Source organism: Drosophila persimilis, unplaced genomic scaffold (genome assembly GCF_003286085.1).
Source record: "Drosophila persimilis strain 14011-0111.01,24,50 unplaced genomic scaffold, DperRS2 tig00000191-arrow-pilon, whole genome shotgun sequence".
Classification (NCBI taxonomy): domain Eukaryota; kingdom Metazoa; phylum Arthropoda; class Insecta; order Diptera; family Drosophilidae; genus Drosophila; species Drosophila persimilis.
The window spans coordinates 14,023,615-14,041,867 of NW_020825298.1; the positions used below are offsets into that span (position 1 = coordinate 14,023,615).

The window sequence follows — 18,253 nt, forward strand, 5'->3', positions numbered from 1 at the left end:
CCATGTCGCCGTTCGGCTGCCAGCGGGCATGTCACTGGCAACAAATATTTTTGTTAACATTTTTAATATCTCCCAGTCGGCCAGTTGTGCCGCTGACAAGCGGGCGCCAGGTTAAAGAATAAAAATGAAATTCCAATTTCTTTTTTTCAATGTTTTTTTTTTTCTTTTTGCTGTCATTTCCTCCAGCAACTGTCAACTTGTATTCGTTCTATTTGTAATCGTTATTTTTGTATATATTTCTAGGCAATCTACTGGTCATTTTGGTGGTCACCCTGTCGCGACGTCTGCGCTCCATTACCAACTTCTTTTTGGCCAATCTCGCATTCGCAGACTTCTGTGTGGGCCTGTTCTGCGTGATGCAGAACCTATCCATCTATCTCATTGAGAGGTGAGTGACGTACACACAAACATATATCATTTTCACAGTGTCCCCCCTATTTTCTGCAAGGAAAGTTCTACCCCTTTTGGATCTTCTAACTCTTTACTAACATTATAATTTCTTGGTGCACTCTCTCCTGTTCTGTGAGGGTATTCTGTAGTTTCTCCATTCAGGTCGTAGGTTCATCCTGCAATTCATTATTCAGTGGTTGTCGCTGTCTCACGTAGCTGTCAGGGTATTGTGGCGAGGCGCCTGAGAGTATGCGACACACAACTTGCAACTCTCAACTGTGAAACATTTTAACAGCCACCACACCAAACCGCTCCACACACAAGCAGAAACAAATGTGCAACACAACAAAGCCAGGCGACACTTTCGTTACGTGTCATGATTATTTGCATTGCTTTTCCTGCTTTCACATTCGGCAACGTGTGGCAGCAACGTGTGGCAGCAACGTGCACAAACAAAGTGCGCGAATGTAACGTACTATACAAAAGAATATCATCATAATCTCAGTCATCAGTGGCTCGATCAGGAGATATCCATTAAACGTGCCCGCTCTAAAGATCAGATCATCAGATTTTTATCAAATTTCTTTCTCTTAATAAAACACGTTCGTAGAGTCGCTCCTAGCATCTTCTAGTAGTATATATCCCTTTATCCATCTATATATCTTCTCAATCGTTCCTCTAAAACTCACCAACTAGGAGTAGAACAATCAAGATCCTCATGACGAACTAAAGAGTGAATCTTTCGGGCGAAAACAGTGACATTTATTTAGATTTCTAGTTGCTTTGTAGCTGAATATTACTATTTTTCCTGACTTTGAATTGATTTTTAACGCTTGGTTAGCGGAAGCTTTTACGGTAAGATAATTCTTGACCTAGACCTGACATTTAACTAAAATTGTGCTGTTTACGAAAATCAATCCAAGCAATTGGGCAATCAACACATTAGCATATGTAAATGAAAGTATTTTCTTCTCCCTCTACGAAATATGATATGCCACACACCCAGAGAAAAAAGCCGGAAATTTGAATATTTTCATTAGATAACATTAAAATGTTTTCACTTGCATTTTGAAAGTAATATACAAATATTTGCTTGTAATATATTTCATATTTTAATTAAATATTTTCATATTAAATTACATAAATTTCCTACAAATTGAATACATTATGTTTACTTTAAGGTTTTCAATATGGATTTATATTTTTATTAAATATAGGCCTTATTAAAAAATCTTTGTAAAGAATTTATATTTAAATTAAAGTGTATTCAATTTAATATCACTATTTTTGCATTTAAAAACGGAATATTTAATTGAAATATGGGTGTGGTTATTTTTGCTATGCCATTTTTCGCTCAGTGTACCATATATTCTGCTACTTTCTCTTGTAAAAATAGACTTTATTTCCCTGCTCTCATGCTCGTTTTCATTCGTTTGGTTCTAGTTTCTTTTCGGTTGAATATACTCGTACATTTCACGGTCGCCTGCCTTGGCTGCAGGCAAACAAATCGAATCAGAGCCGAAACACACAAACTGCAAGTCAAGCCGAAAAAGTGATGCCAAGTAACAACTACTCTGAACACATTTCTCATTTGCATTGCAGTTCGAGTGGAAATTTGTGGAAATGTTCGCTGGCCTTTAATTGCTGTTTGGCGTATAAAATATACATTATCTGGAAATAATCTCGTGGGGAGCAATATAGTCATATATTTAGTGCGAAATTTATTTGGCATTTAAATTAAAAAATATACATACTCGTATATAGGGTGTGCTAGAGAATCAAACTTCCATTGAGAATCGGAAGGAAAGGGAAACCAGATGTGCTCTCAAACCAGATGTGTTCCATTTGGTTATACTCCGATACTCCGACACCCTCTATTTCAAGTGCATCCACGGCATTCCATTCCATTCCATTCCATATATTAATAAATTATACGTTTTTGTGGTTTCTGAATGCGCACATTTGCATTCATAAAAATGGTCAATAAAACTATTTATTAAATGCATATTGCTGCCATCTAGATTTCTATATAGCGGAATGTACGAGTATATAAGTTTTCGGGATATTTGGTTTAGCATATTTTCAATTTAATTTTTGCTTTGTGATGTGTGACATCGTTAAGAGCCTTTGGTGATTCGGAGAACCTCGCGAGTCCGTCCCACACAATTATCATATTAAAAGCCTAAATTGTGGATCTGACCAATATGTGTTTGGCATAATTTCATCAAAATTATGCGCACAAGTTCGTGGCGACCGCAAATAACAAGTAACAAAATAAAAAATCATATGCAAAGTGGAGCAGATTAGGGTGGAATTTCCAGAAATTATGTAAATACAAAGACTGTCTAGTCTGCAGAGGATACCCTCTTGTGATTTTCAATTAGGGACTTTACTCTACTTCTGTGGAAAGGCATCATGTGGCCATTTTATTGCCAGGCAACGGGCAGCCAATATTTTCAGAGCACAAAATTATGAGGCGACAAATGGCGCTTGGCTCACCTGGCAACAGGGCAACGGCAATCATTTTGAACAGCGAAAGTGCGCCGCAATCAAACCACATAAGCATCACAATTTCCCCTTATTAGAACCCACTTTTCACCGTCCTGGAAATCCAGCCGCCCACAAATAGAATTACGTGCTAATCCCCAAATACAATGATCCAACCCCTCCTTCCATCCCCATTTAATGTAATTTTGGCCGGAGAATAATACGGGTATAAAAAGAATAAAAGGAAAGAAAAAAAGAAAAGCTCTTCGCCACATAAAATACTAACGACACCTTTAATGTCGCATTAGTTTCGTGGGCGTCTCCATAAAATGTTATGTGACGCCGGGCCCTAAAGTCACGGCCCCGGCGCACAAGTGTCCCTTTAAAAGGAGCTACTTTCTGGCCATAAATAATTACTAATATTCATCGGGTGGTATGGTATGGTTTTCTGTCTTTCCAGCTGGGTCTTTGGCGAGTTCCTGTGCCGCATGTACCAGTTTGTGCACTCCCTCAGCTACACGGCATCGATTTTCATCCTGGTCGTCATCTGTATGGAACGCTACTTCGCCATTGTGCATCCCATAACCTGCAAGCAGATCCTGACTGCGGCACGTCTGAGGGTGAGTTCATTCATTTAGAAACAGTTCGATCTTGAGGCCAGACAACAATAGAATGGCCAAAGTAAGCGATTGCTAGCACGATAGTTCGAGGCACGTCAATGAACATTTAATGGGCGGCACTCTACCAATGCTCAATGGATTCTTTATTGAATCCAAAAGCATCCATACTTTTTCGATCTATTGATACTCTGTGCCACCCACAGTACCATTTAATTTGCAGACATTATTCAAACTTTTCTTCTGCTCGCTGTTCACTAAATTTTCTACCATTTTTCCACAACTTTGGTAACTCATTTTGACCGCAATTTGCAAGCTAATGAAACTTATTAAAGCGAACCCCACCAAAAAAAGGGAACAAGCCCCAACAAAAATTATGCCCCAAAAGGCTTAATAAGCCATGAGGCAAAAACTTTCTGGCTGACAAAAAGTTTTTCCCGACCCCCGACCGCCAAGCCCCAGAACACACACCAAGAGCCACCCCACCCAGAACCCCAACAAAAACACCTTCTGGGAGGGGCTCCCACACATTGTTAGGCAAATGAAACAATTTGGCAAACTAAAAATGCGTTTTGTTAATGGTGATGGCCCCTAATTAAACAACAACGGACATGAAGACAACCAAATGGGAGGCGACCAGCCATTTACATGCAAATTTTTGTGTGTGTTCATTTGGAATTCAACAAATTGCTTGCGTGTTTCATCAGCAAACAATGTAGAATGGCTGTTCTATTTCTTGTAGATGGTCATTGTCACCGTTTGGATCACATCGGCCGTCTACTCAACGCCCAAGTTCGTCTTCAGCAAGACCATCAAGAACGTCCACACCCAGGACGGCCAGGAGGAGGAGATCTGTGTGCTGGATCGTGAGATGTTCAACTCCAAATTGCTGGACATGATTAACTTTGTGCTGCTGTATGTCATGCCGCTGCTGGTGATGACGGTGAGTGGAATAGACTTTGGACTTTGGAGCAGCTCTCAGCAGGGCAACAGCGCTGTTAGCAGTCCAGCCTGTTAGCGCTTTCTGTTAACAGCTCACTGTTAACAGCCTGCGGCTGCAGCAAGTAACAGCTCACTGTTAGCGCTCTGAGAGCGGGCGCCGCGCTCGCTCTCCCGATCTACACGACTCTCGAGCGTGATATGCCATATTCATTTCAATTGTAAAAGATATATTTTTCGAGTACCTACTAATCTTTAATCGTCTATAATGCTGTGCTCTCAGGTGCTGTACAGCAAAATTGCCATCGCCCTGTGGCGCAGCTCCCGAGGACTGACACCGCATGTGGTTCAGCAGCAGCAGCAGCAGCAGCATCATCCTTCTGGGCAGGACAACAGCATGGGCATGCACAATAGCATGTACCACCATCATAATCATCAGCATCACCACATCCACGCGCATCATCATCATCAGCTGCCATCAGCGGTGTCAGCAGCATCGGCGGCGGGATCGGGACCGGCTACAGGAGGCGGTGTGGGAGTGGGCCTGGCAATGGGAATGAGTGGCGGCGGTGGTGCGTCACTTGCTTCCGGCAGCAGTAGCACCGCGTCCTTGTCACGTAAACAGAGCAGTAAATACGAGAAGCGCGGCGTCAGCATCACCGAGAGCCAGGTGAGTTTTTTTTCCATCGCAGGCGAGCAAAAAAATCGAAAAAGAAAAAATGGAAAAAAGAATGTCAAACAAGTCGGGGAAAATATGCAAAAAATGGAAAGGGCAAATGGCCAGGGTCCCAAGTGAAACTATAACCGTGTTAATATGCTCGTAAATATGCAAAAATGGAAACAGGAGAGAGCTTTGTCCCTTAATTGCTTGCTGAGATGGTCAGAGCAGCTTTAAATTCAGCTGTTGCCTTCTTAAATTCGAATACATATACGAGTAGAGTGCAGATATGTCAATAGTATAAACTTTTACCAAAGATTTCATTCGCGCAAGTTGAAGCAGGTGTCAGTGGCCATTAAGGCTATTGCCTGTCCATTAATGCAGCAGTTCGCTTGACAGTTGTCCCGTGGGTAAAAGCAGAAATAAATCAGCAGCCAGGCCAGGAAACTGTGTGGGCCAGAGAAGAAAACAAGTTGGGAAAAGCGAGAAATGTTTTCCCATCATTGGTGGTCGGAGCAAGCACACCTGGCGTATACTTTATTTGCTCCAAGTCCAAGTCTGCTGCTTGCTCGCGGACGCGGCTCCAATTGAGTGCCTGACAGGAGCTTAGATGGGCACTCGCTTGCAGGTTGAATTACTTGCCTCAACAGCCAAGTGCAGCACACAATAAAATATAGAAATGATTACTCGGCGAACTTGGCGAACAGTGCAATCCATCTGGCTTATAGTTTGACAGATTTTGGGGTGGGGTGGAGGAGAACTTTTAGATTGGTTCACCGAAAGATTATTGTAGGAATATTACTCAAGCAAACACCACCCAGTAAATAAATACACCAAGAAAAAATGGTTTATTAATCCCCGTTTCTCAGCCTTGATCCAGAGCTATCTTGAACTATCTTTAACTATCTTTATTTTTAACTCTTCTCTCTCTGCGTTTCGTTTGATCAATAACACCACACCGTTTGGTTTCTCCCACTCTACTAACCCACCAAATAAAACCACCACAACACACAAAACACCACCACAAATTAGCTTGATAATTGCCAGGTAGGTAATCCGCTCAATCTCAACCGAATGTCTACTACCAATAGGTTATCCAACTGCTGCACAGAAACGTAATGGCCTTTCCAATCTGTTCCTTCCCTCTGTCAGGTATCCCTGGAGGCCGATCGCCCGATTGTCAGCGCCTGTCGCAAGACGAGCTTCTATCACCATCCACATGCGCATCACCAGCGCCAGGGCAATGGAGGCGGCGGCGGTAGCATGGGCATGGCCGGCGCCACACACATGTCGCACTCTTCGAGCAACGTCCTGCGCGCCCGCCGTGGCGTCGTCCGTATGCTGATAATATTCGTGCTGACATTTGCCCTCTGCAATCTGCCGTATCATGCTCGCAAAATGTGGCAGTATTGGTGAGTAGTGTCTGCCCCTTCCATTTATCATTCACCGCTATCCGCCCACCCTATCATCAATCCACCTTGACTGAGTGTAAACAATTTGAAATGCCCTGTGATTCTTCAGTTACTCGGGTATATTATATTGTGAGGCCAACGCAGAAAACACAATGCCTCCAAAATGTGCAATCTTCATTAGGAAGATGCAACTGCATAACTTTTATTTACCTCCATAGATACCTCACAAATATTACCAACCTAGGGTATTCCCTTTGCGAAGTTTCTACTGTGGAATTCGCTCTTGTTTTTATTTGCATTTGCATACGTACAGATACAATATATGGCTGTCGATAGACGGGTGAAATTAGCATCTGGATGTGCGCAGAGATAAGCCCATGGAAGGGATCGGACCATTGGCTGGTAAACAATTAAGTCGTCTATTGATTCCGATGGAGCGAGGGACCGCTTTATACGCATTTGCTAATTTCCGTGGGCTAAATTGATTTCCCAACACTTTCATTTATACAAATCCCGTTCCAGTCGAAAGACTTAAGACCTCTGCCGCTTTTCCGCTCTATCTCCCTCTTCCTCATCCTTTTATAAAACGATACCCTCGACAGACGTCCAGTCCAACTTCCTTTTAGCTTAGGGCTCCAATTTCGTTGGGGTATTGAGGAGTGGGCGTCTTTCTCGGGGGCGTATGGAGGCAATTTAAGCACCAGGATTGTGTGTGCTTTTGGGTGGGCGGCGCATGAAAACGATCTGGGTGGACTTTCTTGCTGTTTGCTGACGGACGTAGAGCTCGGGCGGAAGGGAAAGAGAGAGCGATAATTACTCCTTTAGCAAAGTTAATAATGTAAATTTAAGCGGATAATACTGGGCCGAAAAGCGTCTGAAGCTATCATAAATCATTCTAAATATTCTTAAAAATATCCGCCTTTAATCTGGACATGCACTCTCCTTAACTATGCTCTTCGTTACCCGCACATATCGAAAAATCGAAATGTCAACAAATTCCATTACCAACAATTACAATAAAAGAGAGAACCGACAAAATGAAGAATTTTTCCCAATAAATTGTCCAATTGTGGGAGCACATCCATCCATCCATTCACCTATCCATTCTCGTTCTCATACGGATTCGGACAAAAATAGCTTCATAAAAAATTGACGGGGTTTCGAAAATTCTTTTAATTCAATGTGGCATCGCATTGCATCGCATCGGTCATTCTGCTTCATTCTGATTCACTCTCTGGTGATTTTTGTGCTTTCCCGTTTGCTTGCTTTTGTGTTCCGGTTGAGTGGGAATTGCTTGCTTGCCTTAACTTGGCCATTATGTGACAGTTAACGGACAGTTGAATGAGAAGGTTCAACAGCCCTCTCTCGGACAGCTCGTGGCAGCTGTCCTGGCAGGTGGCAGTGCGGTCTCCTCTCCACGAAAAGTAAACATTTTAGGACCAACAATGCCGTGTTTACACACACGTACAGCGTCCACGTCCAAGTCCCATATCAAGTCCCAAGTATTTGAGGAACTTAAAATGGAAACGGCAGGGGAATGGGCAGCCAAAGCGAAACCTTTAAAACAATCAAGTCTGAGGATTTATGCAGGGCTCTAAGTATTAGCTATAATTCTCAATTATTCCAAAAATACAATTCATTTACACTCAAAACATAGATTTTATAGAAACAGAAATAGAATAGAAATGCGTTTCAGCTATTTTTCATTCACTTTTTGCAACTTTGCAGATCTGTAGAGAAATGTTTAATTGTTTAATTGGAAAACTCTTAGTAGCGGACAGAGCCTAACAAAGATAAATAGCTGGCATACCAGAGAGCTGGCCATTAATCAGTTTCTAGTGTCCTGGGACATACATTTGTCCCCGAAAAACAACATAATGGAGTCACCTTCAACGCCAACCCCTTTGGGATCTCCGAATTCAGATATCCCTTCTGGTGGCCCCATCATACGTTTACTTGTCAGAGCGGACACATTCCGGTATCGTGTTGTGAATGCCTCCCCATGCCGGGAAGCTGCCACGCGCTGACAATTGGGTTACTTTCTGCTCGGTCCCCGGCTCTCGGCGCTCCGTCCTACGTCCCTCTGTTCCTGCTTTCACGTGGTCATTATTAGCCCAGAAACCACTTAGGGAGACCAGTGATGACAGCGATGACGATGACACTGAAGGCCAGCTCGGTGATAGCGATAACAGCTGCCAGCGGTGGCCAACTGTCGCCTCATTAGATGGATCCAGGGATAGCGACCCGGATACGCCCAATGGACACCCCATGGGGCGGCCGGGATGCACACTTTATAAATATGCTGGCCCCGTTTCGGAGGGGCATTTAAATTTGGTCAGAAGCTGTTGTCAAATTGCAAAAGCCACTTCAAGACTCAAGCGGCGGCGACAACAAAGCGAAGGCCGCTGCTCAAGTGCCCCAATCAGATAGCTTGCCACCAGAACCATCTTGCTGCTGCTGCTGGAGAGAAGTCCCCTCCTGCCTCCTCCCTGTCTGTCGTTGTGGACTTGTGCCACTTGCAAGTGCAACTCAAATTGTCGGCGGACAACAACTGCAAAACATTTTGACAGTTGGCTCAAAGTTTTTCGCCCAGTCCAAAGCTACAAAACAACTGAAAGAATACTCGTTAAAGTCGAAGTTTCGTCTATGCTACACTCAGAGTACAATTAAATAAAGGACAATCCATAGAATTTTGGCAAAACTTTTGTATATATTTTACATTAGATTTTCATCTCAATCTCGATATATAAGTCTTGAGTAGTAGATCGGATCTGTTTCATGAATTATCACTAATCGTATAGACTCTTCCAACTACAGGGTAAGAACAGAAAAGCAGTAAAAAAAGGACAAGATTGGTCCTTCTCCTGCTTTAAATATTGCGGAACATGGCAAAGTTTTGGTCAAAGTTTGTACTGCGTTCTCGCAGGCGGCGAAAAACTTTGCCTTTGGCCAAATTCCTTGGTACATTAGGCAAGTTCTTGGCCGCCCTTTGCCCCTGGTCCGTGGCCCCTGGCCCCTTGGCCTGCAAACAATAGGGCCAACAGGAGCAGCTTAATCACCTGGCCAGCAGCAGGCAGAGGTGTTCGAGGCGAACCATGAAAGTGTCGGAGTAGTCCTCTTTGGGTGTAACAGCTGAGTGAATACGATATTTCCGGACTAGATTTCAGATTTCTATGAGCAGTCGGTTATTCAATGCTACTCGCCAAGTGGATATATAATTAAATATATACCCGCAGCAGACTCTGTGACAGTCTTTCCGGTGCATAATTAATGGATGCCACTGGGGAAAAGAGCGCCTCGCCGAAGGACCTTGCCCATGAATTTGGAAGCACAAACTCCAGTTCGGAGCTCGAGTTTTTGTGTGGGAGATGCCATTTCCCCGTTACTCGTAGGAAAGGGGGCAACAAAGTTTGGTGTTCGGGGATTCTAATCTACTTTGGGGTCAGACCGCAAAGTGTGGTCTATATTCGAGTGGAGCCGCCGCTGGGCTGAGCTTAATTTAATGCCGTGGGTGTTTTTCGGTAGCGAACGAGCCCAACAGATGGTCATTTACATATGGCACGGCAGCACTCTGAATATTGTACGTTTGGATAGATAGTTATTTCCATGTTTATGCCTTTGCAGGTCACGTTCGTATCGCGGTGATTCCAATTTTAATGCGCTGCTAACGCCACTCACCTTTCTGGTCACGTACTTCAATTCGGGCGTGAATCCCCTGCTCTACGCCTTCCTCAGTCGCAACTTCCGCAAGGGCATGAAGGAGCTGCTCCTCTGCTCGTGGAAGAAGGGCAAGGGCAAGTCCTCCTCGAACTCGTCGATGCACCACAAACGCAAGGCGCTGCAGGTAAGTGTTTTCCGTCGCCATAATACCCCCAATGATCCCTATAAGCAGGAACACACCACACACCCCACACCACACTCTCTTTCCCCCAGACCCACTCTCTGCCCACGGACACCACGCACATTGGCAACGAGCAGCTCTGATGGCCAAGCTGCTGGAAGACGCCCCTGAAGCTCTTCGGCCGCCGCTCGTAGAACTCGCCCTCAGTCACAGCCACAGCCTCAGCCTCGACCCATCCCAGGACCGTCACCCACTTTTAGTCCGTTCAGTCCCTAGCTAGCTATAATTTCATTGTGATTTTCTAAGAAGCCTATTGCTTGGATTGCATTGGCAATTAAAAACAGGGTACAGCCCACAACGAGACCCAGACCGCAGCGTAGATTTAAGCCATTATCGAGTTGTATTAACGCTAACGTAATTAGGCCATTTTTAAAGCTAAACCAGAACAAACCGAATATCGGATTGTCCTCGAGTACAAGTACTCGTACTCTCTCTTTCTCTCAACTTGTCAAGTTTTTATTGTAAGGTCTTATTTTTAACGTCATTCAATACGAAGAATAAACTATAAAACTAACATAATTTGAGGCATTACAGTACTGTAGTCTTGTAAACTATTTAACCAGCTAACACTTGCTGCTGCATCAATCAATCAGATCCACAGAAAATATATTTATCCGGGTGCCAGCACAATCATCTCTTCCTGCATTTGCTGGAAAACCCGTGACACAAATTGCAAGCTGCGATTGCGATTGCGTTTGCGATTTCAACATTTTCTCCTATTCCTCCTATTTATATCCCTGACTTGCGATATCTGATGACAATGGTTTTATGGTCAGCCGGAGAACACGCTTCGTTGCGGCTGCCAAAAAGAAATACCGCACCACGGCGCACCACACCGAACCACACCAAACAAAAAGGAGAATAGAGTGCATTAAAAATACTTCCAGTTGTTGGTCGAATTTTGTGCTAAGCGCAGCATTCTCTGTACTCGAACTGGCACTCGCACTCGAGGCTGTCATAGGACGACTGGAATAACGCTGCAGTAAATTCAGGAGAGTCCCGGCCGCGGCCCCGGACCCGGACGGAACGAGGGAAGGGAAACTGAATTACCAGGATTGTCGTGACGTTGGCGCAAATTAAAAATCAAAAAATCCCTGCAAGATCTCTTGAATCTCGTTGTTTGCTTTGGCCATATCTTTTCCCAACCTTTTTTTGTCTGCCATCCTGCGACCCTTTATCCTCGGGCTTCCTTTGTGATGCAAAGAGCGATCCATAAACTGTGTCAAGTAGCGCCGTCCCGCAACAAGGACCCCGAAAACGGGAGGCAGCTCCACTTTGAGTGAGTCATTGGAGAGTGCCAGAGGGAGATTTCTCATAATTATAAGCGACTTGAGAGGCTGCGGATTGACATAAATCATGGATGACCCGCCGAGGCAGCGTAGGAATCGCCCTGAAGATAAGGCTCCGTGATTTATGTATTTCTCATGTGTTTGCATTCCATTCAGCTACGTAACAATAAATTCAAACAACAAATGGTGCACTGCAAAAAAGTCGTATCTAGTCGAGGGTTTCCACCAACAGTCCACCAACTCGTGTACTGCTTTCAGCTTTAGCCAAAGTTTTTATTAACACAGTTTTCAATATCTCTCAGTGTAGTCAACAAATCATTCGGAGCGACTGTCCATCAAAAGTGGTCTCAACTCGAGGTGGAAGTCGACCTTCTGTCCGATCCCTGGATGTGGGACATTGGAATCCCTATACTTCCTGTTAATTAAGCTTATTAAGCGAACCCGCAACAGAATAAATAATACATTTAAAGTGGCTAAAGGGCCTGACAGCTGAGATAAGCTCGTTTAAGCTCTTTTTCTTCCTGTTAGTAAATTACGGAATTCCAATTAAAACACAAATTTGTTTAGCCAGTGAAATCTGTTATAAAAACAAAGTATTATTTCGTTAGATGCCTTCCTAGCCGGAAATCCAATACGGTTCATATTCTTGTTATTGCAGTTGGCAATTTGTGAGGCATCTTTGGGGAATTTGCATTTGCCGCATGCCAATTCTTCGACCAATCAAAAAGTGGAGGTACAAGTCCATATAAACTACAGAAATGTATCAAAGAGCATGCTCCTGCCATTTATGAGTGCCTGGTATGTTAGGGGCAAAGTCAAATCTTTAGAAAAAGAAATGCAACCCAATTTATTTGTTATTTTAATTGGTTTTTCGGCCATTTTTATACGAAAAAATCGTTGTGCCAGGCAATCAGAAAGGCCAGAGGTGTACCTTCTTCAACCAGTGGCAAGTAAGGAAAATACAAATAATATTGAAAGAGTATTTATTTCCTATAAGGAAGCCCTCCAGGCAGTTAGGAAGTAACAAATCCTTGAAAAGGTGGCTGCAAACTGAAAATCAAAATTAAAGTACCCCATTTTAGGGTGTAGTAAACAAAACTATTTGGAAAAAATCCAACAAAATAAAAAATTTATGTACCAGGCCAGCAGATACCAAGAGATGGTCGACAAAATCTCTACCAGTCTGCTAAATCCTGACGAAAAATCGTTGGCCCAATTGGAAAAGGGCTTGTACTACGCACTCGTATATGGAGATGTGTGTGCAGCAGTGCGTATGAGTGTTGTCGGCACACTCGGAGACCCAGAAGTTTGTTTGCTTTCAACTGGAAATTAAAGGGTACAATTTTGGAGCGGGTGGTTGACAGGCAGCTCCCTTGGGTGGCAATGTGAGATGGAAATTGGTTTATTTTCACAGTGGCCAGCATTAGTTAGTGTCTCTCCAGTGGTTTAATTCAATCTGAACCAGCAGTACCACACGCTTAAAGGTAAGGTAAGGTAATAAAAGCTAAGTTTATGGACTATAGCTTTATAATTTGTTAGACTGTGGGAGCCTTGTATGGTTCATGGTTGCCTTCTGCCTTCTATATCAATCTTTGTGTTTCCAAAATGTCCTTTTACAGCATGAAACCCAAGTATAGTAATTAGCCCGGCTTTGACCCACGCACAACCAGAATAAAAGCCAGGCAACTCTTTCGCCCATTATGCAAAGGACTTTTAATTAAAATGCCAGCCAGCTTAACTTATTAAAACAAAACTTGCTATTTGAATATGTCATTAGAGTGGGGGGTGCTGGAGTGCCGGGTAGGAGCCAATACTTCATAAACTGTCGGGCAAGAGGAATCGCAAAATGGAAATTAATTTGCCGCCATTGACACAAGCCTGCGGGGCAGCAGGGATTACAAATCATTCAAGTAAAAAATGGCGCCACTCGACAAAGTCAATTGCAATAAAGTCGCCAAGGACGAGAACAAAGTGACAGGAGGAAGTGGGCGTGGGCCCCGAGTAGGACCCGCTGGAGTACAGTGCATGTGGCCAGGCTGTCCCCAAAGCCGATTAGTTGTGTAAAAACAAACGTTTGAGCCGGTAGATGCGAAAAAGCGTGTACAAATTTACCCAACGGCTTATGGCAATTAGTTGGAAGAGTTACGAAATGCGGCTTGCTTAGACCACTCTACAGCCAGTGCTCGCTATTTCCGTTCCATATGCCGCAAATATAAAGAAAAAAAAAAAGGTATAAATGTATATGGTGTATGTTGTAATCCTACCTGGGAAAGCAAGTCCGTCACTTATCTGACCCGTTTGCCCGTCATAGAGGGCAGATGAAACCAGCTCCAATAGAGATAACAAATTGCTCCTTCTGAGAGCATATTTCATGATATATTTCCCCAGATAAGCGGCGCGAGGCTTTAACCTTTACTTTTCCATGATGCCGACAACCCGTCCGCTACAGCAGGGACCAGTGATCAACAGCGGAATTGTTGGTTCACGCCTACGGGAAATAAAGTCAGGATCCCCGCATTCACACGCCGCCGAATCAAACGCTGGGCTTCAGCTTTGAAAAAGGGTAAGTAAATCAGCATATAATTGTGGATCAATTTTAAAATATATTTTCCTTCACAGGACTTATGCTGGACTTATACGAACTGGTATCCGACTCCTCCAGAAGGGGTCCTATCCAAACATAACAAAGGCATATTCGAGACAGACCGAGTCCTATCCCAGCGAGACAGAAGCGAGCCCAGCAAGCTATCGTATCCTTCGAATTGGCCATCGACAACAAGGACTTCGACTATGGCAACTAGATTCTACTAGATGCTACTAGATTCTAGATAAATCTTGTTTTTGTTAGTTTTAAGGATATAAGCGTCTATTCATTTAGACAGTAGATAAAAATGGTTTTCACTTGTTTATTTATTTATACTAAGCTTAGTTATGATGAATAAAAATATTGTAAAATCATCCTTGCTGTATCCTGTATCGGGAAAACTATCCAGATTACAAAGAGGCGAGGCACGTTCAGATCGGTTCACAAATAGCGGATAAAACTAATTATTTTTGATTTGGGAAAATGTCCTTGATCCTTGATAAGGACTCCATGAAATCAGGGACATTTTTCTGATCACAGGAAGCCGTCGCACGCCCAAATCGGCCAACAAACAGCCGATAAAACCACATAAGTATGATTGGGGCTGGTGGAGTCCTTACCGAAGGATCAAGGATATTTTTCTGATTACGGGGTGCCATGGCCCAACCCGATCGCGCCACAAATAAGGGAGAAAACAAGATATATATGTCTGGAGTAAATATCCTTGATCCTTGGTCCTTGATAAGGACTCCATCAAATCAGGGACATTTTTCCGATCACAGGAAGCCGTCGCTCGCCCAAATCGGCCCACAAATAACGGAGAAAATCAATATCTTTGATCCTTTATATCCTTGGTCCTTGAAAAGGACTCCATCACATCAAGGACATTTTTCCGATCGCAGAAAGCCGTCGCACGTCCCGATCGGGCCACAAATAAGGGAGAAAACAAGATATATATGTCTGGAGTACATATCCTTGATCCTTGGTCCTTGATAAGGACTTCAGAAAATCAGGGACATTTTGCCGATCACAGGAAGCCATCGCACGCCCAGATCGGACCATAAATAGCGGAGAAAATGAATATTTTTGATCCTTGATATCCTTGGTCCTTGAAAAGGACTTCGAAAAATCAGGGACATTTTTCCGATCACAGGAAGCCGTCGCACGCCCAAATCGGCCCACAAATAACGGAGAAAACAAAATTGGCTTATCTTTAAAAATGTAGTTCAAGAAATCGCCGATGGGGGCGCCACCGTACAAAGTGAAAAACCTCGCGTCAAATGGCCAAAATCTGGATGGGACACCAGGCCAACAGAAATCAGCAGAAGGTCGCTGAATTTTTTTAAAAAAATTTTGGAGCCCCCTAAAGTATGCTGCGAAATATTTTTGCAATTGCTGCAGTTGCTTGCTGCTCATTTCTGTTCGCCTGGTATCCCATTCAGATTTTGGCCGTTTTCTCCGGTATTTGTGGGCCGATTTGGGCGTGCGACGGCTTCCTGTGATCGGAAAAATGTCCCTGATTTTTCGAAGTCCTTTTCAAGGACCAAGGATATCAAGGATCAAAAATATTCATTTTCTCCGCTATTTATGGTCCGATCTGGGCGTGCGATGGCTTCCTGTGATCGGCAAAATGTCCCTGATTTTCTGAAGTCCTTATCAAGGACCAAGGATCAAGGATATGTACTCCAGACATATATATCTTGTTTTCTCCCTTATTTGTGGCCCGAACGGGACGTGCGACGGCTTCCTGTGATCGGAAAAGTGTCCTTGATGTGATGGAGTCCTTTTCAAGGACCAAGGATATAAAGGATCAAAGATATTGATTTTCTCCGTTATTTGTGGGCCGATTTGGGCGAGCGACGGCTTCCTGTGATCGGAAAAATGTCCCTGATTTGATGGAGTCCTTATCAAGGACCAAGGATCAAGGATATTTACTCCAGACATATATATCTTGTTTTCTCCCTTATTTGTGGCGCGATCGGGTTGGGCCATGGCACCCCGTAATCAGAAAAATATCCTTGATCCTTCGGTAAGGACTCCAACAGCCCCAATCATACTTATTTAGTTTTATCGGCTGTTTGTGGGCCGATCTAGGCGTACGAAGGCTTCCTGTGATCGGAAAAATGTCCCTGATTTGTTGGAGTCCTTATCAAGGACCAAGGATCTCAAGGATCAAAAATATTTGTTTTTCTCCGTTATTTGTGAGCTGGGCCTGTGACTTTCTGTGATCGGAAAAATATCCTTGGTCCTTGAGTTACATATATAGCATGCCCAGTGATGGGAAAAGGTCCTTGATTTGACCGAGTCCATATCAAGATTAAGGATCAAGGATATATTCGCCCAACTATTTCCGCCTAAAAGTATGCCATGGAAATAAAACCATTTTTTTTTTAAATAATTGTGTCCTTTATTTTAAACAACTTAATGGTAAATAACTTTTATGGAAAGGGTATAGGAATAGGATCCTTTAGAACCCTTTCGCTTGTCCTCAAAGCTGCAGAGGTTCCATAGCTAGTACTGCAGTGTCATCCGCCTAGGCTGCTCAGCACATCGTCCTGTGTACAGCGTAGGTCCCAGAACTCTGCCTTGTGGGACGCCTGCACAGATTAGGTTCTCCCTTGACAACACCTGTACAGCTTCTGTCCTTAAGGATTCCTACAAATCAGCTGTAATACATTTTACTTTAAGATTGCATCAAATACTTACGCTCAGCCTTGAAGGTATGCCATAATTGATATCAAAATACTCACCGTTCGGCCTGAAAGAATGCCATAAACTCAAAATAAATCTTAGGAAAGAAATCAGAATTTTGTAGGATTTTTACGGTCAAAAATAGGGTGCCAACTATTTTTATTCTATTCTATTTTTACTTATCCCTTATCCGTGCCGTCAACAGCTTGACTGATATACGTACTTACCAACGGGTGCACTCGTAGTTTGCTTGCATCCGAGCCATTTAGAGAAGTTTGCGCTGTTGGCCAGGACTTGGGCCATTGCCAGGCACAAGGCGGAAAGTTAAGTGCCGAGTTTCCCAACAAGTGGCATGCTATTTGACAGAACAACTTGGAAGTGGACAACTGCCGACAGCAGTGGGGAAACTTCGGCTCTGACTGGCACTCTCTCTCTCTCTCTCTTTCAGTGTGTGTGCTCTCGAAATTAATTTGAATGAAATATATTAAGTGTAATGCAAAAGACAAATGAAACTTGAGGAAAACTTTTCAGTTTACCCATGGCAAAGAGTGATTGCATTTTGGCCAAAAAACAAGATAAATTCTGACATGCACACACGCACTCATGCTGCATGATGGATCGACTTGTTGCAGAATTCTGTTTGCCTGGTTGGGCATTTTTTTGCCTTCAAATTTTTCCAAATTTGTATTGAATTCAAATGAAAAGTGAATGTAGTGCCATTTGGAGAGTGGTTTACCACTCTTACCCCCCACTTTGGGGTCACTGTGTAGTCATTCGGCTACCTCGAGAGCAGCAAAAGTACCAGGCACACAGAAGGAACCAAAGGATATCCGATTGCAAGCACATTTCTCATGCATATATGCATGTCCCCCACAAATGTACCTCACCGTCCCCTGGGACTGTCGTCCAGCTATCTCGAGTGCAACACCCGCTCAAGTTTTGTGCAGGACTCGACCCACTCGACTCGGATGCAGCCGAAAAGCATAACTCGAAAAATCTACAATCCGACTTATAAAGTGCTTAAGTTATTATGCTGGGCAGTAGTCGGTGGCAGTCCGGCTCTGAGCCTGTTTAGCATTTCCGTTTCCGTTTGCTCAGTAGTCGTCCCATCGTCCCTTCGTCCCATCTCCCATTTGCCATTTCCACTCATCGCAATTCCCGGAACTGGCCAAAGTTTGCATTTTTCATGAGTCTGGCAATGCATTTGAGATACAAAATTCAACTTTAAGTTCTCCAAAGTGAGCACAGAGTGGGTCTGCCATGCCCTAGACATAAACAAAACAAA

At 43.6% G+C, this 18,253-nt stretch overlaps 1 protein-coding gene across 1 annotated transcript in view; it reads left to right on the forward strand.

The window, feature by feature from the left end:
- LOC6588793 (trissin receptor) overlaps window positions 1-10,918 on the forward strand; it is a 68,427-nt gene extending 57,509 nt beyond the window's left edge. The window contains exons 3-10 of the mRNA XM_026988399.1: window positions 244-388; window positions 3,338-3,497; window positions 4,237-4,437; window positions 4,717-5,103; window positions 6,124-6,138; window positions 6,244-6,503; window positions 10,128-10,347; window positions 10,437-10,918. Coding sequence (XP_026844200.1) covers window positions 244-388; window positions 3,338-3,497; window positions 4,237-4,437; window positions 4,717-5,103; window positions 6,124-6,138; window positions 6,244-6,503; window positions 10,128-10,347; window positions 10,437-10,487 — 1,439 coding nt within the window. The 3' untranslated portion in view covers window positions 10,488-10,918. The remainder of the gene's footprint in view (window positions 1-243; window positions 389-3,337; window positions 3,498-4,236; window positions 4,438-4,716; window positions 5,104-6,123; window positions 6,139-6,243; window positions 6,504-10,127; window positions 10,348-10,436) is intronic.
- The last annotated feature ends 7,335 nt before the right edge of the window (window positions 10,919-18,253 follow it).